The sequence below is a fragment of the Charadrius vociferus genome, unplaced genomic scaffold (genome assembly GCF_000708025.1).
Source record: "Charadrius vociferus isolate BGI_N301 unplaced genomic scaffold, ASM70802v2 scaffold259, whole genome shotgun sequence".
NCBI classification, from domain to species: Eukaryota; Metazoa; Chordata; class Aves; order Charadriiformes; family Charadriidae; genus Charadrius; species Charadrius vociferus.
In genome coordinates, this window is record NW_009661368.1 from 5,182,788 (window position 1) to 5,207,979 (window position 25,192).

Consider the following 25,192-nt stretch of genomic DNA (forward strand, 5'->3'; position numbering starts at 1 on the left):
CTTGTAACTGCGTTACTGCTGTATTACCTGGATCCATTTTTAAGAATCGCAGAATAAATTAGGTTGGAAGCGATTTCAGGGTTACTCTGAGTTAGATCCCATTGCTCAGGGGCTTGTACAGCCAAGTTCTGAATATCTGCAGGGAGAGAGATACCACAACTTCTCCAGTCCCTTCCTCCATCATTTGACCACTCTGTAAAGAATTTCCTCCTTTTACCCCATGAGAATTTCCCTTTTTGTAACTTGTGTCCATTATCTCTCATCCTTTCTCCATATGCATCTGAGAAGGGTCTGGCTCTGGACAATCCATCCACCCCTCTTCTCTTCTTCAAGGCTGACCCAAGCTGTCTCAGCCTCTCCTTGTACACAACATCTTGACAGCCTCAGCAGGGCTTGCTCTAGCTTGTCTACGTCTTTCTTGTCCTGGAGATCCCCAAACTGGATCTTGTACTCCAAATGTTGTCTCACTTCCCTTGACATGCTAGGTACGCTCGCCGTAAGGCAACGGAGCACACAGATGGCCTCCACCGCCACGAGGGCACACAGAGCCCTCCTCAGCTCCTTTCTCACCACAACACATTTTCTGCAACACTGATTTCTCATTCCTTGGCTGCCAACCCATACCAGTGCAGGGGGTTATTCCGTCCCACACGCAGGATTTCACATTTGTCTTTGCTGAATGCATGCCGTTTCTGGCACTGTTGCCTTCCAGCAGATCATTCCTCCCAGTCTGGTGTCATCCAGCCACTTGCTGCGGGCTCATTCCATCCCACCACCCAAGTTGTTAATGAACAAAGTCAACAGCATCGGCCTTGGACACCACCTGTGACAGATGCAGGCATCGCGCTTTCTGGGGCAGTGGTTTAGGATCTCCTGCACACAGCTGGGTGACCTTCAGTGTGGTGTCAAATGCAATTTTTATTTTTATTTTTTTCCATTTACAACACAACAGGCAGAAAGGACAGAGGGGGGTGAGGGAAGAAGTCCCAACATCAGATACTTCTCCCACCCCAAATGCTCATTCCTGCATCCTCCCTCCTACTCCCTCAGTTGTACCAAGACTACACGTACAGTTGTGAGGTGAACCTGAGACAGGAACTAATATGTTAAAAATAAACTGGTTTATTAAAAAAAGTTATTTTTAAACCCAGATCAGTTCCCCAATCCAGTTCACTACATGGTTGCACAGACATTTTCACCGGAACAACTGCAGCAGAGCGTGGGGGTGCAATTAAGCACCAAGGGAAAGTGGGAGCCACTTAAACTCAGCTTTTCTTTCAAGGACACTTCCAAATTATGACCTGAGCCGAACTCTTCCGGAAAAGTTAGGTGAAATCAAAGACTTAATTTTCTGAGGTTCTTCTACCTATTTGTGTCAAGCACCTATACAGATCTGCAGATTTAATCTAAAATTTCAGGGATGATGTTTCCGTGTATAAGTTTAGGAAGATTTGGTTTGATCTCCTTCTGTGCAAAAGACAATTTTTAAACTCACGGAAAGAAAAAAAAAAACCGAAAACACAAAACAAAAAAAACCCCTGCGCTTTCTTTTCCTAGTGTTTTTTCTTGGGAATTAAAAAGAAAAAAGAAGGAGCACCTGGGCTGGTAGAAAAATGACAAACTTTTACCAACTGCTAAAAATATCCTTGAAGCTTGTCTTTCAGATACCCCCTCCTTTCTAACAGAAAGTTCAAAAGTGTTTCAGAACTTAGTATTTGTTAAGAAAAACCCAGCATTCTCACACACTGTAATATTTACATAGAGAAGTGATGCCGTGAGCTATATTGGTTTTGATTAGCACTATTTTACAAACATAATAGTATACATGTGGGTATAGTAAATGTGCACAACATTCAAAATAAGCTCCAATTTCATAACTTGGGAAGCTATCAGGCAAACATAGATATTTAACCACAACATACATGATCATCAAAAAACTGCCTTTCTGTTAAAGGCTGTAAGATATCCCAAGTGAATCCTTATGGAACCGAAAATGTACTCTCCTTCAGACTGCGCTTTTCCACCCCTCTCCTTCCAGGTTTGAGTCCTGCTACAGCTTCTCAGCCGTGACTCAACGCAGGGTGACCCGGGACACTGTCCTGTGCTGTCAGGATTTGAGCTGCTGAGAAACACCATCCTGCATAAAACTGCACATTTCCAATGCTGTTACTGTTCTGGAGAGCTGGGGGGGGGGTCCACACCAACTGAAAGGCAGCTTTCAGTATATAGGATTGAATATAATTTTCAAGCCTACAGCCATAGGATGTATGTATAGATATATGGGAAAACCATATATGTTTCACCAACAGAAACATTCTCCTCAATGCCTCTTGAGTAGTATTTCTAAAATAAAACAAGCTTGTTCTACACAAGTATGACCTGGTTCTATATTGGTGTTTCTGCAGTGGTATTCTAAAAGCACAAGTGTATCTCCATCTTTGTAAAAACAGTAATCAGTATATAAATATCAACTGGAAAATTTCCCCCACTGCTCCAGCTTTAAAAAAAAAAAAAATAAAAAATCAAAAATCAATTTTTATCTCTTTCCTGTGATACTTGTTTTTTCTAACACTGAAATCAAATTCTACAGCTATTTTTCTGCAGACTGTGTCAGCAAAAGGAGCTCCTGGCCCCAACCCCAGATGTTTGTTGCCACTCTCCCACCACCCGTTAGTGACCTCGACTCAACTGTTCGGAGGGGTACAGAGTAAACCTGATCAATGAACCCATCCTCCCCAAAACAAGATACAACAAAACACCCAAATCCAAAGAAGAGGGAAATGGTTAAACTGGATGAGTTAATTATTTTTGAAACTGTTGTAAAATGGAATAATAAAATCTTCCTTGCAGAAGAAACTAAGCAGTGCAGAAATACTTTAAGTCACACTCTTCTTTCCCCAGAACAGGCAGACTACCACTTTAAAAATATTAAGGTTGACTGTAAGCTTAACCTCTTTTTCTAAGTCTCCTAACTCACGCAGTAAAAGGACTGACATTATTCTCTGCTGCTCCTCAGTACAGAGACAGTCTCTTGCTGCACATCTGCACATGAATAGACACAAACATGAAGGGACAGAAATATAACATTCAAGTATCACATTAAATATGAACACTAGTACTGGTGATATGACAAGATGCTGAGCTACAGCCTTTGAAAATCCTCAAGAACAAATATTTACCTTTTGAAACAACTGCCTGTAAGAAATGTGGAAAAAAAAAAAATACAAAGAAAAAACCAAACCCAAAACTGAGACCAATACAGCAAAGTTAGTTTTTGGGTTTGATTCCTAGACACTGCACTAAAGAATGAATCCCTACTATATTTTAATGCAAAATCAACACTTCAAAGTGAATGTCCTGAACAGTGTTGATTACAAAGTAGGATTAGATTATTTTCTTTTTATGTTAAAATTCTAAAACCTTCTTGGTTTCTCACTTGTAATTTCAGTAACGAAACAAAAAAAGGTAATTTTTTTTTTTTTTTAAATTGGCATCTCTGTAGAGATGAGCCTAGTGTAACTTTAGCACAAGGAACAAGTAAAATAGTGAGAAGGGCACTCAAGAGAGGGGAAGTGCCACTGATCTCAGGAGTTAAAGCAGATTAACAGAATCGGGGCTGTTACCATAGGGAGGAGGAAGAGGAGGAGGAGGAGGAGGAGGAGGGCGGCTTTGGAGCCTGGCTAAAATGGAATGCAGGGTGGGGAAAGGAAACAGACACTGAGCTTTGAGCTAAAGCTGGTTTAGGGTGGAACCATTTTAAAGCCAGGGTGTAGCCAGGGAATAAGTGTCTGGGTTTGAAGCAATGATTTTCGTTTCCAGACTTGAAAATAACCTGACCTAACCCTTTAATAACAGAGACTCAAAAGAGTTATTCCAGCAAAGGCTGCGTCCTAATAATTTTGTTAGCCTGTAACTGTGGCGACACGGAGAACCCGAATTATTCGCTGAGCACTCTCGGCGATGTTTCCGCAAAATTCAGCATAGGGACACAGAGGTCAGCATGTTGCGTTTTGGTTTTTTGTTGGCTTGGTTTTGCATTTTGCTGCAAGTAACAGCTACCTCCATGCAGGGAACGTCATACCCAAAAAGAGGGTACCAAAGACAGTCTAGAAACCTGGGCAGCTCCGTAAACCAGAGGAATGCAGAACACGGGCTAAGCTGATTTTCGGTGCTAAGAAAGAATTCTGGGGGTGGCATTAGAGCACAAATCTGTAACCCCTCCAGGTCTGGCTGGGAAAGAAAGCCTGGCATCGCTCACTACCACTGCTTAAGGCAGCGAAATACCTCCCCAATAAAAGCATCATTAAAATGCCCTCAGTCATAGCAAAGAAAATTTTAATACCTTGCACCATAACTACAACGTCATGAAAAGCAGGTGGAAAAATGCAGTAATTAACTTAATTTTCCAAGTGGCAGGCAGTTTGTAATTTCTTATTACCTACACTCAAAAATACTCCAACACCTTTCCAATAAGCTGAACATTTTGATCCAAAACATTCATCCTCCTTAAAAAGTGATCTTTCCACAACTGAGCATAAGTGATCTAAATAATAAACAGTAGGAAACTATTAAAATTTGAGCCCGTGTTGTTTTAGGACATGAGATATTAATCTGACAACTGAAATTTTAACCAGCTTGGTTTTCATTTATGGCTGTAACAAATACTTAAACACCAGCCTTACATTTTTACATTGTACCCAGAACTCAGATGATGGCAGATGGATCGGAGACCCCATCTCTTCAAAGCAAAATCCATTTAAAGGAAGAATAAATGACTATATTCTGTCCCAATGATTTTTTCAGCTGCCACGCTACATGGATCATTTCAACGCTGCACACTTTCAACCTACCCACTTAGTCTCCCTGTAGCATCTCCTTCAATACATTTGTTTTCATCCCATGAAAATCTCCGGTTTACCAATATATCTTTATTTTAGATAAGATGAACAGTGAATGTCAAGTACGTGATACCGCATCTCAGAAAAAAAAACCCTGAACAAACCCACAACACTTTTTGTACACTTTTTGAAGAGCAGGGAAAGAATCACGAAGGTCAGAGTAGAGGGCTCAGTCTGCCACTACCGGGATACAGGCAAGGCAGAACAGCACGTGGGAGCACCACTATTCACCATGCAGCTGCACCTCAAGCTGGAGCAACAAGATTTTCATATTGGGCTGCAAAAGCTAAAAAGAATGAAGAATGACTGTACAGGAGAGAGTTAGTCTCAGTAAGATTTATCCATCTCTAACAGGAACAGCTAGGTAGGGAAGCTTAAAAATCAATTAATTCATTGGGTCTTCACACTTAACAGGTATTCCTGGTCCAGACACGTTCTGGTTTAACCTTGCTCTCTTGATCTCTTCAGTCTGTCTCAGATAGCACCTTTACTACACCAAATTCAGGCTCTTTGTTCTCAGAACTTGTTCTCAGTTCTCTTTTTTCTACTATCCCTCTTCCCATTCCTTTCATACTCCTCTACCGTACCACGCCACCCCTCCTTCGCTTCCCCTATCTCAATTCTGTGTTGGCATAATCCTTCACACCAAATAGCCTCCGTCACCAATTGCAAAGCCCCATTCTTTCTGAACTCGTCCACACTGCATTTTGTTTATTTCTTCACTAATATTAACCCTTCAGTGCTAGCCTGCAGATCTTTTTTCTTCTCTTTTAAACACTAGCTCTTCAGGACAGGGAAATCGATTCTTTATAAAGCATTGTGTAAAGCCACAAGTATCACACAGGTTTTGCAGAACAAAAATCTTAAAGTTCCTTAAACACCCGAATCCTGAATGCAAACACCATGCTCAATTTTTTCCTCTTCTCATTATGCAAGACCACCTCTATTCCACTACTTGGACTAATATGCTTGCCAAATATCACAACTGAAACAATGGAATTTTCACTTTTTTTTAATACTAATAATTTAAAAAAAAAAAAAATATCAAGGAAATATTTGAAGATTTGCATTGAAAAGGTGAAAGTTACCAGAAGCGCGGTCGCTTGCTGAGAAAAAGACTTTTTCTCAGCAAGAATAAAATTATCCTATAATAAGACAATCTACACATTCACCTACTTGTACTCAGACAGGTCCAGACCTCACCGGCACAAAATTCACTGAGAGTTCACCTGGCCAGAGCTCTTTCTTGCCTCCCACTGAAGCCTTCTGAAATGTAAGCTGACTATATGATCAAACTGCCAAGCATCTGTGCTCGCCAACAACTCCTCTAACCAGAATTTGCTCTCTAGAAACCAAGACAAAAAAAGGGATAGGCAAAGGCTTACGACACCAGCTGTCCCCAGTCTTCCCGGAGAGCCAGAAGCACAACGCCCTGCAGCAGGCGCTGAAATCAGACTGTGTCACTGGAAAACGATGAACTTGAACGTCTCCTCACCACGGGGGAGGAAACTTGTGCATAATTAAAGATTTTGACGGGAAAATACTAAAGGAACTTGGACCTCTGCAAAGTCAGATGGATATAGTGAAGTCCCGTCCATCCTTCCCACGAAGGTCACTACTCCGGGCTTATTTAAGTCCTGAAGCTCTTCTTACAGAATGCAAGTTTCACTACACATAACCAAAGTAAAGCAAAAAGTTCCCAAACCACAGCGTCTTTAAAAACGACTGGTTTGTTTTGAAAATAATTAGCTTCATTTCACAGTCAATTGGCACACAAAAACTCACTCACAGCTTTAGGGTGCAAACACTCAGAAGATGTGTGGGAGTATTTCCTTAGAAATAAATTCCTGATTCATAACTACTATGCTTGAACTAACACATTAACAAAACCATCAATAAATTCTTCAAAAGTCACCCTCCAAGTGACAGAGTTTTGCGTTATATGAAGAGGCAAAACCAGCAACGTTTTGCTAGTTTAACAGCTCTTCTAGTGAAGATCACTGTCCTCTTCCGCAAGAGCCTTTTAAATATCACCCGGTCCTGCGGTCCATGCACTCAGGAGGTGTAAAAACTTTATCCAGCAATGTTAAAGGAATAGCAACCAAAGGAAAATGAAGATTCTCAAGGCACAAGACTACTTCTGAATTTCATAAGCATCTTCGATATTAAGACTAACAAATGGCGATATGTTTCTTTAGAAAACCTATGAAATTCAAGGAAAAAAAAGGTTAAAATAAAAGGCAGACCTGTTATTTTGGCAAGCCTGTGGAGGAAATTCTTCTTGGCTCAGTTATGAAGAAAGTTAGTATTTATAAAAACCCATCTTTCAGTTTACTTTGGAGAATTGCTGTTCCAAGGTAATGCGGGTTGGTGAGGAAAACATATATACGAATGTTTCATACAAGGAGTGACAGACTGACATCCTGAACAACCCGAACAGGATGAGAAAGAAAAAACCTGATGTGTTTTACGTTAAACAGAGAATCCAAATTAATAACTTGAAACTAGCACGAAAAGATAGTCCTCATCAAGCTTTGTGCTTGACTGACACCACCCTGTTGAAACTGAGAGCTTAATCACATTCTCAATCCAGCATCTCGACTTAGTTTGCATACTTCTGCAAATCCTTTTTGATGAAGAAGATACACTCTTCATGGCAGACATTAAGAATCTCTTGCTTCAGTTGCTATTTCCATGATGTTAGATTACCATTAATAAGATTACTCCAGACACTCCTATTTATTTTAATCCATAGTGTGATCAAATTCAAAGACTCTCAGCAACACCCCACCAGCATCTGGAAGAGAATCAAGTGATTCGGAAAGAATTTTCTTATCCTTTCAATTAAAAAAAAAAACCCCAAAAAACCCCAACTGTGTCTTTTTGAGGCCCCATTGATCCATACTTAAGTACAGTCTACTTACGTATTTGGGACACTTTAGTACACTGCCTGTATTGGTAAGAACATGTTTCCCACTGAAAGAAGCGCCAACACCAAGTGTAAACGAGATGTTAGTTGTCTCAAAAGCAAAGTTTCTATGTCTGCAATGTGCTGCTTTGTAACATAACCTCAATTAGGTAATCCTGCATAATACAGCAACAGGAGAGTATTTTTAATCTGTGAAGTATACTGCCCCAAATAATCGCTGAATTGAAAGCGTGATGCAATGGTTACTTGTAAGATCCACCTTCCAAAAACGTTGCTTGCATGTTGCTGAAATGCAAGGCTGCTTGCAAGCAAGACCAAATGAGTATCAGGAGGAAGACGCTAACACTGAACTTTAAGATGGACTCTACTAAATCGGCTTTTGCATTACCAGAAGGTCTGCGTTAGCCCTCCAGTACAGAGGCATTTGCAAACGGTACCCAAATTAGCCCACAATGAGGGCTTCCAGACTTAACAAGCAAGCATCTTAAAATAACTGGATGGATCAGAGAAGCGAATGAGCCTCAAAGAACAAAGAGTTCTAGGTAACTTTTTTCCTCTTAACTACTTATAAAAGAACATTCAACACCCATTTCCTCAGCAAACGAGTACCTTTTCATCTTAGCTATGAATGATATGGATAGGGACACTTCTAAATAAATGAGGTAAAAAAAAAAAAGCCCTAGACTATGAAGTCTGTTTTAAAGAATGAAGGCTGACAGTACTAAATCAAAGACTACTTCAAGCTAAAATTTAAACACATCCCCAATACTCATTACGCAGTGCAGACAATTGCCATTATCCGTTTTCACACAAGAGAATCAATTTTTCTTCATGCACAGGAGCTAAATTTGCAACACACCAAGACTACTTCCGAATTCTCGCAGGAGAGGGAAGAACCTGGGGTACCGATAACCAACCTAAGCAGACCCCTGTAGCTCGGCAGCTTGGGAGACGGAGCAGTTCGCAAGAGGGTTGCTTCCACCTGCTGGAGATGGGAAATATTAGAGTGAGACCAAAAGACCCCACTGCTTGTGGGGTCCAAGACAGCGATGGTTTGGGGATGGTCTCACCACACATTGAAAGAGAAGCAACCTCACCCCAGCGACCAACTCTGATTTCACCCAGAGCACACATCCACACATACAAGCACACGAGAGCCGTGCTGCTGACAAGGTGTCCAAGTGTTAACTGAAACTGAACACACACAGATCTCAAATCCTCTGAATTCATACCCCAAAATCTCCCAAAAGACAAGAAAATTTAACCTAAAATGCAAGCAAGGCTCCTCCTGCATGTTCCCCCTAAGCACGCAGAGGAGACACACTCATCCCATGAGCTCAGCCGCCACAGTGCAGAGAAACGTCCCTTTTCAGCTGGGCGGAAAGGAGAATTTCATCTCTGCTCACCTCTCCAGATGGTCGACACGGGGAAACCACGAGCAGCTCAGCCTCCAAACATCCCCCTTGCTCAGCATGGTTCCTTTTACATTGCACACATTGCTCTCGGAGCTGCCGCCAGACCGGCTGGACATTGCCCCTGTGCCTGTCCGGTTCTGGCGTTCCTCTCGTTTTGGACAGTGAGAAGTGTTGCTATTCAGTTTTTCCTTTCCTTTTCCTTCCACCAGCACTAGTGGAATATTGAAGCTATACCCCAAACCACCACCACTCCGCTTCCCCTCTCCCATCATGAGAAACACCTCTTTTATTGGAAACTGCATTTAAGACAAGATTCGGAACAAATAATTTGATTGTGCCTGCTGATGCGCTGTCTCAGCACTGCGCTGAGTCAACACTAGAAACCATCTTTCTCTCATCTGCACACAGCTGTAAAGAAAAAGGCCACTTCTATTTAATTCCTTAACAATTAGGAACCAAGTAATCTAGACATCATTCAGCTTCCAGGAATACAATCTGTTATATTTTGCACTGTCGCCGGTGATTTTCAAAGACAGCAAACTGGTTATAGATTGAACAAGACCATCAGAGTTACAGTTTTGTTTCTGCAGTCACTCCAATGTGCGTAGTTTGCTTCACATACCTGTCCAAACACCCCCACCTCACAGACAGTACGAATGACTGAGTTGTTTTTATGGGATGCTGTGAAAATAAAGGATATTTGGATGTGAACAGCATACCAGGCAATCCATGCCGAATCTTCATTCAGAACAATCCTAAAATACGTGCATTATGAAAACAGGACTCATAGATCACTGTTATCTTAAGTTATCTCACATTTTTCTTCTAACTGACATTGTTTAGATTTTATCATCACCCAATAAGAATAATTATACACAAGCTTGCTGCAGCAGATAACTGTAAAACACAATAAATCTAAAGACATTTGTAGAGTTACCCATTCAATGAAAACCACACTTAAACTTCAGTGTGTAAGCAACTTAAACATCCTTTTTCAGCCCATAAAGACTCTTCAGACTTTCAGTTCTATTTATATTGCTTTTTTCATCTGAATTTGGCAACATAAGGGTATATAATCTCACACATCCTTCTCCTGGCCAACTTGGACTCTGGTATGCAATGAAACACAGGCTAACTCATAGCACAGACCAAGTTCTTCAAGTCAGCTTGAGGGAGTTTAATACCACACTCCCTTGAAGTCCTTAGGAAAACCACATCCAAACCCTAAATCAGTAGCATTCCTGGATCTATTAACTGCCAGTATTAATGAATCAAATAGGACCGTTATCTTGAGACAGAAAAATTACTACTGAAGATGCAAAAGAAGTCAAGAAAACATCATTCTCCCTGGCTATACACTTTAAAAGCAGCCACTCATCTCAGACTACAAGTAGTCCCACATCAAAAATCCATTTTAAGCCTTAGTAGTACCTCAAAAAAACACATTCTTAAGAGTTACCAAACACTTATCTTGCCATTACCAGCAACAAGCTACGGTGTTGTTTTTTTTTTTTTTACACACGAGAAAGTGACACCTGAATATCAGAAGAACTGAAAATAGTATTGTTAAGAGTAAATTACACCTGCGCGTGGTGCAATTACATCATCAATATACTGTGCAAGGGAAGTTCTTCAACCTTGACATCAGTTTGCACACCTGCTAGAAGAAATTCCAACCTTTTCTCTCATTAACTCGAACAATTACAATGGTGTTTTGAGGACTGATTTAGGCCATTCTACTTTCAAGGCCAAAACAAAACTACCAACTTCTTTCAGAGGAGAACCAGCCTGCAATGCTGCGACACACTGAGGCTCCCGACTGAACCGTACAGCGCTTAGTTCTTCTGAACTGCTGGAAACACAGGTTTCTACATTCTTCAGTTTCTGGCAAGCTAATATATTTCAGAGACTGATAAGATCATACCGTAAACAGATTCTAATTAAGTCAACGCTTTTAATTTCAGCCACAAAAAACAGAGGAATGACTTACTTGGGTCTCGACTGCTGTAGGGCCATCCTGATGCAGGTAAAAAAGACGGCATTGGAGAACTTGCCCTGCTGTCATCCTCCACTTGCTGCGTAATATGCCGCACAGTTTCTTTATTTTTTCTGTTCTTCCTGCGCCCAGTGGGTTGCCAGCCATCCCCCACTCCTTGTTCTGAGAACGCATTCTGTATTGCACTATCCTTGGCAGAATGTAGTTCACTCCCTCCATAATGAGACGGTGAAACCTGTTCCTCTTTGATACGTAAAGACCCATAGCCCATGTCACTAGACCAAAGAGACTGGGATGAAATGTCTTCGTGGCTCTCTGGTTTTGGTTCTTGATCCTCTTTTCCGTAACTACTCCCTCCTTCATGGCAGCTGGCAATAGCTGAATCTCCAGAAGAGTTTGCGGGGCTTGTTCGCCGAGCTAACCAAGGAGATATACTCCTGCCAGCTACGACTGCTGAAATCAAAGCATCCGTGCTACTGCTGGAAGGGGCTCCAAGTTCATAATCGACGAGGTCATCCGAGGCATCCGACTTTATGCTTATGTCGAGAGCGGCTTTTATGAAATTGTGACAGGCTTGTACAATATCTGTCATTTGCAGATAGCTGGCAGCTGACATCACCTCAATGACGTTTCTGCTGGTCAGCGCTAGGTGTGCGGAATACATGAAGTCAATGATTGCTTTGAAGCCTTGGGCGGTTACGATGTCTAAATGGGTAACTGTGGCCTGGTCGGAGGTTTTCTGTACCTGGCAGTACAGCGTTTTGAAGTAGCGACTACTCCCAAGCAGAACGTTTTTGTGAGCCTTAAATATCTTCCCCTCCACTATAATGCAAACATCACAGAGGATGCCGTGCTGTCTCTGCTCGTTAAGCTCGCGCAGCAGATGACGGTAGTGGGAAGCAATCTCCATATCTTCCTTTCGGTTATTCATTTGGAAATCTTTGTGTTTCCTCTTCCACAAGTCCTGTATGGGGAAGGAAATGACAGTATTACAAAATCCAATACAAGCTCACAACGACTGAGTCAAACCCCAAGTTGGACCAAATTAAGTAACAGGCTCATCTTGAAAGAATACCACAAAATACTACTACTGCCTAGAAAGACTGCACATTCATTACACCATGCAGCTTATTTTTACCAGACTTCAGATAACTTATGTTAAAAGGGACTACATTTGAAGCTCAATCCTCCAGTGGCTCATAACATCCCAGAGAAACACTTCTTTAAATTACTACAGACTTCTAAGAAAACCTGTCTTAAGTTACTTGGGTTAAACAGCTGTCAGTTTTTACTGTCTGCTTTCAGTAAAGTTTGGGTTTGAAAGAGATATTACACTTGAAACCGTGCTGATGAAGACAAGCTATTGAGGAGCACTCTTGAAACACAATTTCCTCAAGGGAACAAGCATTATGTGTAGCACACTGAATAGCTGAAATCCTCAAACAGCAAAAGCCAATTAAAACCAGCTATTTCCCATGCTATATTGCCGTTGAGGAGCTATAAATACTGTTTTCAAGTCAGAAGAGCAATAGGCAAATCCAAGACCACAGATAAAATTTTAAGTCCCCACCCAAACTAAATTGGCAATAGATCAGAACTATGAATTTAATGTTATCTGAAGCTTAACTACTTACAAGCACAAGATTTTTAACTTTGCAAGAAAGCATGTTATTTCCTTAGCTCTACATCTTCAGGTTTACCCCACAACCACCCTAAGACATTGGGTAGAGAAATTCTAATAATCACTTAAACGTTCGCGTTTAGAAAGGATGCTTATGACCAAAATAACAAAGAATCCATCAAGCCAAGAAGAATTCACAAGACTCTTCATCACCTTTCATAAAATTTGACAGTATTATCCAAAAAAAGGCTAGTTAGTGCCAGCAGCACAGCAGAGACCCGTATCTTGTAAGTTATGCTCCAAATTATCCTGCTCTCACTCCCAAACCAGGAAAAAAAGGTCTTAAATGTGGATATGTTGGAAGTAATCAGTGGCACTAATATTTTCAGATTGAATTTTATCCCACCTGCAAAGCACAAACACAAGAGAAGTAATACCTCATCATGGACGAGCGCATACATACATTTCTCACAGCATTCAGTAAGTCACTCCCATCACGCAGCTTAATCTGTTGTCCATGCAGCTTCGTCAGAAAGTCCCTGCCCTTCATCTCCCAAGGCAACTGGCGTTCACTGGTGTGTGGCGCATCAATACATTCTGTCTCTCAAGTGAGACGACTTCACGTTCACAACACTCAAGATGTTAAGGATGAAGGCTGGCAGCACCAGAACAGACTGATGAAGTCCTCTCCGTGACACCATACCTTGGCAGTTACTACCTTTGCAATTCCATACTTGCCTTTGCTGCCACAGTTTTACAAAGCCCTTGGCATTAACTTCTCCCATTTTACCTAGCTTATACCACTTTTTTGGAACTTACTATCAAGATTGATACACCATGTTTACAACACTGGTTTAATGGTCCAACTGATTAAGACCACCAAGCTCCATACAACCTGAAGGACATCTACTCCTTTCTCTCAAAAACTTAAAATTTGTTCTAAAGTAAGAAGTTCCAACTATAGAATTGATATCATACAACTGTAAAATTGGTATGTGTTGACCAAGACCAAATTCCAAATGTAATTATGGGCAGGCGCGCACATCAGAAGCCCGGATTTAGGCTACAGGTGGTTGCTGATAAAACCAAAAATTACTGTACTTCTGCAGTCTTATGGTCTTGAAGCATACATGGTTAAATATAAGCACTGTCAGTAAGGAGGCTGATATGAGCTTGAAGCAACTATCAAACATACATCAAGTTCAAACGCAAATTCAGTCCCATCTGTTCAAATCGGCTCACAGCAGCGGGCAGTCCTAGGACAGCCATGATTAAGAAAGTTTCTTGACACATGCAAGTGGGTTTCCCAAGTGTGGGATACAGATCCGTAAGACCTCTGCCGCCTTTCCCTCGTTTGTGCTATTATTATCATCTACAGGAGCAAAAGAACTACAGTTTAGCCAACACTATTAGCTAGAAAACAACCTCTCAACCCACAGAACATACGAGACGCGGGACCTCTCTTCAAGAGAGCCACCTGATGATTCAAAAGTTCAAGTTACGCAATATTGCCTGCACCAGCTTCTCCAGTTCCGCAAGAATGGAGCTGTCTCTTCAGCAGTGTCAGAAATGCTAATTTTCAAGACCAGCTGGTCCCTGATCATTGAGAACCATTTGCTTCCCCCAAGAGAGGGAGAACCATCTTCCTGCAACACAAACAGGCTGAACTGTTGTTTATGTATTGCAAATTCATACAGCTTTTCTACAGAATTAAGCACAGAACACACAAAAAAGCTAATTTTTTTTTATTTTTAATTTGAACTGGAAGAGGTCAGTAACAGCATAGCTCTACACTATTTAATGACACTGCCTACTTACCATCAAAACCTGCCCAGAGACCTCAAATCAAGTTCTCACAGAGAAGCTCTCTCCATCTCAAATAAATAAATAAAATAAAGAAATAAAAATAAACCCAAGAATCAGAGTCAGGGAGCAGGGAGTCAGGGAGAAAGAAAGAAAAAAAAAAAACAAACAAAAAACAAACAAAACCCAAACAACTGATTTTTCAGGTGTTTGGCCTGAAAAGGCTGTGCTAGAACCAGCCAGCACAGCAGCTCCCTAGCCCAGGCTCCGAAGGTGGCTGCCACCGCTTCCCAACATCTTCACGTTTGAGAGAACCACCTCTTAAGGCCGAATGACAGTTCAGTTTTGTCTTTATTCCAGAAACCACTACTGCATCTACTTTTATGAGCTGAAGAGTCAGCGTAGTCCCCTCAGGAAATATGAATTGCCACACAGGATAAAGTGAGTTGTCCATCACCAATCCTGTCTTCAACAGCTGCCACATCCACAGGGTTCAGAGGAAGGCGCAAGAAAACCTCACAGCATACAATCACCAAGCGATCAGAAGGTTTCAGATATGGCATTTCCTTTTGCTGTTCCTTCACGGGTATCAAAATCCGTATTCCAAGATTCCACATCAACTCCCTGGAACTGGGGGGAAGGGAGCAGGGAGAGTATCTCCTGCAAGTATAACTTTCTCTTCCTCAATTTAATACATCTTAGCATCAGGAGAGTTTGTCAATGTCTTCACCTGCTTTTGTGAATGTATGCAACAACCGTTTTTCTTCCTGAATGTTTTTCACCTGGAAATTACACCGATGCCTTGAGATTTTTTTTCCTTTACTATTTCATATATTTACTCAGCTTAGTTCAGTGTGTTGGGTCCCCCCTCGCCGTTGATAACAGTCTATTTTAGATACACGTTGTCCTTTGTTTAAGCTGCCTATGGCAGAAACCCAGATTAAAATATTTGTCTCTTGCTACCTTTGGTTCAGACTGGACCAGTTTGAGGCTCAGGCATTGACTAATCTGGTGCTTGTTATGGATGAAGCACTTGCTCGCCTCTTTAGGGAATAAAGTCAGAGAAAAGCTATTTCATATCAAGGGATTTTTACTAAAAACACACAAAACAATCTATGCAAGATTCCTTACTGGGCTCCCTCCCACCAAGCTCTTGACAGAAGACACCCTCCAGGCAAGCCATGGATGAACAAAAGCGTGTCACTACAGTACGATCATACAGTCCTTGTATCTTACTCGCCCACATTTCCAAGGACACTGAGGACAAGAGCAGAGGACGGGTAGGTACCTTTTGGAGAAGAAAGCAAAACCACCTGACGTTCTAAAATATAATGAATATAAGAAAACAAGTCAAAATAATGAGAATAATCATTCCTCTATGCAAAGGGAAGACAACTTGCCCTTGTTCCAAAGTACTTTAAGTATAAAGAGAGAGAGAAATGAATGGGGAAGATGCCCAAAGAGCAGCATCCCTTCCACTGACAGGTGGGCACACTACAGCACTTTCAAGTACGCAAGAAATGATCTGTACACTCCCGTGTTCAGTCTGATCAATAAAATTTAACATCTTCCAAACCAGCAGTTATTATTGTACGTCTTGATCTTCCTCTGTCTAAAGGTCTGCTACCTTATACACATCGTTCCACATTCAACATTTGTTACAGCATTGTACCTTTTAAATGAGAGGTCTTTGGGGGAGAAAATTAAATATGCCTCAAATTCAGAGGAATTAATTAGTTTTCTGTCTACCCATGTCAAACCAGAACATCCGTTTAATGTCAAGGATCACTAGGGAATTAATCCAAGTTAAATTTAAGGCAATTTGCTAGTAGTTAAAAATTCAGGAAGCTTCAAAACCCTGTGCTCTTGTGTTCCAATTTTACATGCTGTTTTGTGGCTTCTTGTTGGGGTTGGGTTTTTTTCCCTTTTCCTGGTAACGATATTTATCTCCACTTAAAAGACGTTGTGGAAAGATTTCTTCAGAAAAGCAGTACCCTTCAAACTTGTAGTGGAAGCACGGTAAAGATGGAATAAACTGCGGAGATTTTTTAGAAAGAACCCTCGAAGATCAGTGATATATTTTTTTGTTTTATCTCAGGTCTTTTTAGTACACTGAAGGATTTCAAAGTTGAACACCTACTAAAATCCTTTAGGTCTGGGCCTGCGATGACAGCACATGGCTACGACACAGCTTTCCAAGAAGCCAATGAACCATGAAAGCTCATCTGTAGGTTTTCCACAAAATAAATTGTAGCAGATCAGGCTTTCTTCATAAGTCATTTCGCAGACAGTACAGTAATTCACGTCTACTACTTTTCCAGAAATAACTCAACAAAGTTGTCCCTAAACAAACAACACTTGCATGTAACAGCAAAAAGAACAAAAAATGAACGGATTTAATAATCGCTTTCATGCAAACTTCTGCCAAGATACAGGCCAGCTTTTTGTTTTTCATGTTGTCAAAAACCTGGTCTTAAAGCAAACATTAATAATTTACATAATCTCTTTAACCCAAGCTAGAATGAACCTTTGCTACACAAATATAGCATCTATGAAAACTGTTTATCTTGCACTATCAGTACAGTTATTTGAACATGGAAACATCACCTGATGACATAAGAGTAAACAAACACAATCTTCACCTAATGTTGGAAGGGTTTTAGAAAGAGTAACCAGTAATACTTACAAAGCCAACACCCCTCAGCACGCGTACCCATAATAAGTCTCCTTGACCAAAATCTTAACACCAGTAAAATTAAGGGATGCAAATCTGTTGCATCTAAAACTCAGTGTATTATTTGAAATTTGACAAAAAGCCACAGACAATAAATGGAGTACACAGATGAAAGCCTCTACAGTACAGTCCCCTGGGAAACAGTGAGGACAAAAATAAGCTCCCTTCACTCAGAAGGAAAACAGGGGAAAAAGAAAGAAGCACTAGAGGGGTTTTGGGGTTTTTGTTGTTGGTAGGGGTTTTTTGTTTGTTTACTTTTTGCTTTCAGAGTATAAGAAACCCAAAAATTTAAACTACATGACATTTAGTCTGTTACAATTTTCTAAACGTGTTTCTACACTTAGTACTAAGGACACAAATTACAGCGTACCAAAATATTCCACCTCCACCAGCTACTCTATGGTCCCCAGAGAAAACAGGCCAACTGGAATTTAACCAAAAATGTGTTGTTTCCTCCCCCCTCTCCCTTCAGAGAAAAGTAAAAACAGATTAAGGAAGAACTCAAATTCACTCCGATGGTTTATTATACAAAAAAAACCAACAAACACACCCCACTTCTCTGCTTCCCCTGTGTCCTGTCCATGTCTCCACTCCCAAGACATTCCAACATTTTTTAAATGCCTCTGCAAAGGAGCTCTGTAAGGTGAGATCGGGCTTGAAACGCCTCCTTGCACAACAAGACACCGCGTGTATACGAGTTTCACTTTTATCCAATTAAAGGCAACAGAGATGCATAGGATTCCTCCTATCCATGTGCTTTGTGCTGGAAAAAAATGGAGAACAAAAAAACCCCAACGTAACCTTAGCAACTGAAAAGGACGGTACCTGTGCTTATTCTAAATGAGAGAGCAAGCAGAAGACTCAGGATATTAATGGATAACTCCCTGCAAAGACACCACTGCTCACGAGCTTTACAAGTACAAATTTCCAGAAGTAACGTGTCTTCTCCTAAGTGTTTTTGAGGAAGAGCACACAATTCTAGAATAGTCTTAGTTTCTTGATACTAGATATCCCAAAGTTACATTCGTGCGTTCAGCGTTGTTCAAAGTCGATGCAAGTAACAGCTTATGAAAAGGAACAGTTGGCAAAAAAGAAACTCTTCTACCCCATTCTGACTCACCAAACCAATCATTTTGTTTAAGTTGGTCATTCCAACCACAACTCTGAATTCAAAGAGAAACAGGCAGATGTTTGTAAACAGACCAAACCAGACCCTTGGGCCAAAGAGGTTACTCACAACTCACGGTTTCATGAAAACAACAGTCTAACACTCTTCCCTCATGACCGGGGATGAGAATGTTTAGTTACAGCCCAACAGTGCACGTTCATCCTTACGGGTTAGGGGTCATAGGAAGAAAATAAAAGTTTCGCCCTTCAGTTTCAGAAATACTACAGAATTACAGAAAAGTCAAGAATTTGGGACGCAAATGATTTTCGGTGAAAAATACTAGTTATATTTTTATTATCAAATTTGAGAAACCCACTCAACTCTCTATGACTGTACGGAAAAAGAAAAAAAACAACCCGAACACCTAAAAGTATTCAACAACCCAAACACCTGCCTGACGAGGATTGACTAACATTTCTCCAATTTCAAGCCAATGCTACCCCATCATCGACAGCATTAAACCAGCATTTCCGTTTAGTATCCCTGTAGCAGTCACAATCCTGAAAGTCCCCAGGTAAAGCTCAAACAACATCAGCAGGGCAAGCATTACACCCTCCGCAGCTGGAACACACCGGCAAAGAAATCCCTCACTCGAATCACTGGTCCTCTGGGCAGGCAAAGAGATTCCGACTCCCTGTCTGTCGGGGTTAGGTTTAGTCAGGAAATACAATACATTTAAGACCACATCATCAGTTTACCATCGCTCCTACCATGAAAATACATGGATCGAAATGCAATTGGGAATTAAAAGGAAGCCAATTTCAGCAAAAAGAATAAAGACATGCAATATGCGACACGCTTCTAGTCATTCACCATATCACTAAAGCTTTGTTTCTACAATCCAAACACGAACCACAAGCAAAATCCAACTCCAATAAGCGGAACATAAACCAACAGGGAGCTATCATTAAACATCTCCCTCTCTATCCAAAACTTTAAATCAGCGACTTGGCTTTAGCCTTCGACCTGTTGAACCATCTACCTGAAGTTACGGGGCCAGCTAGTGTGCAGAAGCTGGACACTACAAAAGCGCAACCAAAAGACAGGATTTCTGAAAGTATCTTATAAAAACCCATTTATTAACCTTCGCTAGTTCTGACAGTGCACGCAGAATTTCAAGAGAAAACCAGGTCTGAAAATGAAAGCTAAGAGAAAACTTTTAGCCTCCACATTTTGGAAGGAGGGCATTTGGAAATGTAGAAACTGTAAAGTTAAACATAGGAGGGGAAGAAAAACAACAAAAGAAAGAGATCAGAGATGCGCATTTTGCTGCAGTGTTCTTAAATTAATATGCAATGAAACGATTTTTAGTGATTTTGTTAATGAAACCATGCAAACTAATATTAAACCAAACAAAAAAATCCAAGATAATTACTTCTTACCAGTAACAAACTGGGTTCCAGGTCTAGTGTTTCTCCTACAACAGCTGAGGACATCAACAGCCCCAGGGCAGCACAGGTAGTGCACTGTTCCACGACCTTCCAATCGCACTGGTGTGAACTCTCACAGGAGAAGACAGAACTATGACCAAAAAAAAAAAAACAAACCCCAAACCCAGAAGAGGTTATTAGATTAAACTACAAGATTACTGACCAACAGTGATACATTTTGTTTCCCTCCATACTCACAGTTATAACACCCCTATTTATGACCTAACAAACCCCCAAAAACGTTAACTCAAAGCGTATCAATAAATTGCAGGTAATTAAAGCCTAGTTACCTTTTTGACAATACAAGCAAGAGTTACTTCTTAAAGTATGGGAAAAAAAAAAAATCTAATTTTAGATACTAAAACTTCAAACAGATCCTTGAAACAACGGTGTTTCCTGTTTGGTAGCTTTTCAAAACATTCTCACTTTAATGACTGTTTAAAGAGACATTTGTGGCCTGAAGGGCACTAATTCACCTTATTTGACCTATAAAATACTGAGGTTAAAAAGCTACCAGGACAACTCCTGAAAAAAGTTTGCATTGGAACATTCAAGAAAATTTCCTCTTGAAATGTTTCATGGCCAGTTTCTACTGGTGATGCCATTCCAGGTTAAGAGACTACATTATCCCAAAGATTTTGAAAATTCTGTGTAAACATATAGATACTTAGGTACAGTAAGGCACCTTCACAGATAAAATTCTCAGATAAAATATTAACGTTTACGATTACAAGGTATAAGAAGAGTTCATTTACACAAAGGTTTTGTTGTCCGTGAGGACGCATTCACTGTAACTATCATCTTGTACACCTGTTTTTCTTATGCAACACAGACTTTATTTTCTTCAGAATCGAATATTCACTACCCTTGCAACATTTAACTCCAACTTCTGACTCTACTTTGTTCTAAACTTTATACTGTTTATACTCTGTTAGTCGTTACAGCACAGAATTTGCCATGTATTTCTGATGTCTGTATTTCAGACATCTTCAATATACAGATTAGGTCTCTCAACGAAAATAAGTTTTAAATCAATACTGTTGATTTCAAGACTGACCTTCTGTAGTAACAGATTGTGAAAGAAAACATCAGAAGATAAAAATTAGGAAGGCTTTTCCAGTACAAACTAATGTCATTATAAACAGTGCAATAACATACTTAATAAACAACTGAAGTAATAAGGAAAATCCAAGCATTCTTATGGCAGCAAGCAGAACTGTGAAAATCCTGAAAACAAATATGACCCAAGTGAAGCAAATACCATTGACTTTGTTCTCAATTTCTATTTCAGACTGCCAAGTCTCGCCTTTCTCTAATTCTGATTGCTTCTCCATAGCAATTGTTTTGGCTAGCTCTTTTTACTCCTGTTATTTAGACAGTTAAAAAAAAAAAAAAAAATGAAGTGGGGGAGTGAAGGAGCCAGACCAACACAGACACACGGGAAATAACTTTGTTAGCAACGTGTAAAAGTAATACGTATTTTCACTTCATCTTAGGACTGTTGCTGTTAAGACTCTCATTTACACCTCTGTCCCAGAGTCACAAAATGAGCCAGAATAGTCTGGTAAGGACGGTAAAGCTGAGACCTATACTATTTTGCACTGCTCTGCGTTTTTCATTCTTGCTTTGAGCTCTGCACTTGTTTTCCTCTTCTAATCAAACAGATGAGAACCAAGTGACCATGATTAATGGAGGCACCTCTACCACAAGGTAGGTGCAGAAGAATAGCCAGAGGTATTTCTTCAACTCTTGCGGTTGGGTAAGATTTCTAAACAAGCCTTTGTTACTAATTTTAGATTGATATCAAATTTTAGAAAGAACTGTAATCCCCCATGACAATGTTATCTCCAGCTACTCTTTCTCTTACCACATTACAAAAATATCTTTAAATGCTGAGAACTTACCAATATTTGAAAGTGTTTCCTGTTAGCAAAAACAAACGTCACGATGTTTCACAGCTGGATAGTGCATGTTTTAATGAATAGAGGAGAATGGTCTCTGGTAACAAGCTCCAAAAGGTTCATCAGATGTCCTGCATTTGGGAATGAAAGAATAGGAGGCAAAAATTAAAATCTAACTTTAACTTAATACAAAAGCCTGCACTGTCACATAATGACAAGCAACAGTTAAAATAACTGCATATTTACAATACTTTGCCATTTTAAACAAGAAATATTCTGATATATAGGAAATACATTCTGACATATAGGGAAACTGATTTAGCTCTTGTGTTAAGTTAGAGTTATGTTTAACATACAAATTTTAAGGCTATTAATAACTTTCGACTGTGCTTTGACAGAAGTGCTTTGAAGGAGTCACTGTAAAAAACAATACTTTATATGAGGATTTCAAACAATTTTAACATTGTTGTTTGTTCTAGTTAACGTCCTAAAGTTTCAGTTGATGTTTCTGTGACACCTGCCATCCACACGCTTTAAATGGGGTTAGTACTAATCTAACCTCAGTTACAGCGATTCCCCTCCAAACAAAAATATTTGCCTGAAGTTACAGAAAAATGATGTGCCCACATTATACAAAAGATAAATTTGAGTTCTATTCCCACCCAACTCAACTGAATCACAGCCTTCAAAAGCCAGGAACACTCTCAAGCTAAAGAGCAGCGCGCACAAAAGCACCAAGTGAAGCAGTTTGTTCCTCTTACAAAATTTAAAAATGTTGAAAAAAGAAAAGGCACAAAGATACAGAAAGAGACACAAATACCTTACAGAAGGTAATAGTTTTATATTCCGTGCCTACAAAAGTTATGCAGCCCAAAATCCAATATTCCAACTGGTAACACAACAGGATACACCTTTCCTTACCGGGTGCATGCTCTCGTTCAAAATGCTTACTCGCAGTAATAGTTCTTTGTATTTCCTCTGCATTTCACTTACTCATTTCCCCATAACTTCCAACTCTGTCCATGTGCCTGTCTCTCCATCCTCTCTCTCCATCACAGTACAGGAACAGTTGCTCATACCATTCCCCTATTTTTGTTCTCTGTCCTCTCTCTCATCTGGTCACGCCGAGAGAAGAACAGATCCAACACTACCCGTGCCATGGACCTTGCAGAACACAGCAAGAACATGGAAGAGCTAGCCAGCACTTAAAAACCAAGTCCCTTACAGACTTGAGAAGTCTGGTGATATTAAAAAAAAAAAAAAAAAAAAAACAAACAAAAAACACCCCACCCCGAAAAACAAAAAAAAACCAGAGTTTAGCTACAGCTATATCTGCTACTCTAGTAGTGAAGATTAAAAAACTTGAAAAAATCCAAATGCCTGTGGCTAGTATGACACTCACCTGTCCAAGTGCCATTAACTCCTATAAGATCTTAAGCTTCCACTTAAAAGAGTCACAAAAGTAAACTAAACAAAAAGACTTTGCTCCTGTGCGTCTATTAGACAAAAAAAACCAACATAAAAAGCACCCTTAAAAAAGAGGATTGAAGAACTGCAAGCACATCACACTGGGAATTGCCCTGAAGAATGGTTCCCCCAAAACTTTCACATTGGTTTTTGGCTTTTTAACTAGGGGATCTTTGCTACAGTTCCCAAACTCAGTACGTCAAAAGGGAGGGAGCCAAAGAAGGAGGAAGAATCATGAGGCAATTTTTAAAGAGAAGTACAGCAGTCGGAGGAACCGAGAGAAAGAGCACCTAAGAGACAGAAAAGACGTGTAAGGAGTCAGGAATAATCTAACAGGGAAAAAAAAAAAAAAAAAAAAAAATCAACCAGTGCAAAACTAAAGATACCATACGGGGTGCTGTGTGAACGATCTAATTTCGATTGTGTAATTCATGGCACCAGCACTTAATGCCTTGGATAAGTATCCCTTTTGACTTTTTAGTATAAATCTCATAATCCAGATTTGATCAACTCTTATTAAAAAAAAAAGAGGGAAAAAAAAAAAAAAAAAAAGTGGAGTGAAGCCAAGAAGGATACAGTGGTAATAAGAAGGAAGTCAATAAGCTAGTTTTATATTTAGCCACCACCTCATTCTCCAATACTATAGTGGCAGGACTTTTCGGAGTACTGCATCCTGACTACTTCATTTATCGGTACTTAAATTAGTTGGTGTTGGGTTTAGGTATTTTAAGCACCTAATGGCTAATACAGACCATCAATTCTTCTCTTTCAGAGCATGATTTGAGCACTAGTCAGAAAGGTATTTCCTCCAATGGTGTATTAGTGCAAAAGGTGCAAATTTTGTTTAACCCTTTCCTGAAAAGGGAGTGAGCTAACTGCCTGAAATATCAACTCTTTCTGCAGAGTTCTTCCTCGCAAGGTGAGAAATCCCAGGAAGCAAACTTGCTTGGATGGAATAAGCAGTTTGTTCAATACTTGAAGAGGAAATAATTAGGGAAGATAACTAAGTATTTAAGTATACACAGGTATAAACATTTTCTTTAATAGGTAAAATCCTACTCACTTTTCTAAGTAGGGTTCTTAAGCAGCTAAGGTCCTGGCACACACACCGACATTCTTGTTACTAAGTTTATTTTAATCCATATACAAGCTAGTAGCTGTGTTTGTAGAGTATTTCTGACGCCTGGTTGCCTCCCTCCATCGCAGGAGACCCCAACTCAGTTTTAGCATAAAGCGCAGGTGAGGCAACTTCCAACATCTGCAGGACGTTCTCCTGCCCCAGCGCACACACGAGCCAAGTGAGTAACAGGACAGAAGGGATCCCCACCACTCCAGGGGCTGGAATACAAGTGAGCCACATCCCCAAAAAGCAAGGCAAAAAGGTGAGTTTCAGCTCTAACTCGGCATCTACCTGTTACGTTTCAGCAAAGGTACCGCTCCTCTCGGCAGCCGCGTTGTTCCAGTGCGCACCTACAGCCTTACCTCCGCGCAACAGAACACCGCACAGCGGAACGCGTTTCCATCTAATTAGAATGACTGTCAAGGATCTCATCCCGCCTGCGAAGCACGGGGAAGCTGTTCCAAACCAACATTTCAACAGCAGTCAAAACACAAATTGATGTTTCTTAAATATATGGGTATGAAGGAAAGTTAAAGCAAGCGTTCAGAAAATATCTGCACCACAGCTAACTTGGTAAGGGAGAGAAAACCCCACCCACCAGCCTCTGAACTCCACCATATCTCGTAGGAAATTCAGGGAGGACCTCACACTAGTTTGTATGTATGAAGAACAAGCGTTTTCAGCACAAACGATTGATTTTTTGTTCATAT

The 25,192-nt window shown here is 40.3% G+C and overlaps 1 protein-coding gene across 1 annotated transcript in view; it reads right to left on the bottom strand.

Annotated features, from left to right (window-relative positions):
• The window catches only part of ZBTB46 (zinc finger and BTB domain containing 46), a 45,617-nt gene extending 25,617 nt beyond the window's left edge, over window positions 1–20,000 (bottom strand). Inside the window, exons 1-2 of the mRNA XM_009893420.1 lie at window positions 19,947–20,000; window positions 11,233–12,202 (exon numbers count right to left, since the gene is read on the bottom strand). Coding sequence (XP_009891722.1) covers window positions 11,233–12,202; window positions 19,947–20,000 — 1,024 coding nt within the window. The remainder of the gene's footprint in view (window positions 1–11,232; window positions 12,203–19,946) is intronic.
• Window positions 20,001–25,192: the final 5,192 nt, after the last annotated feature.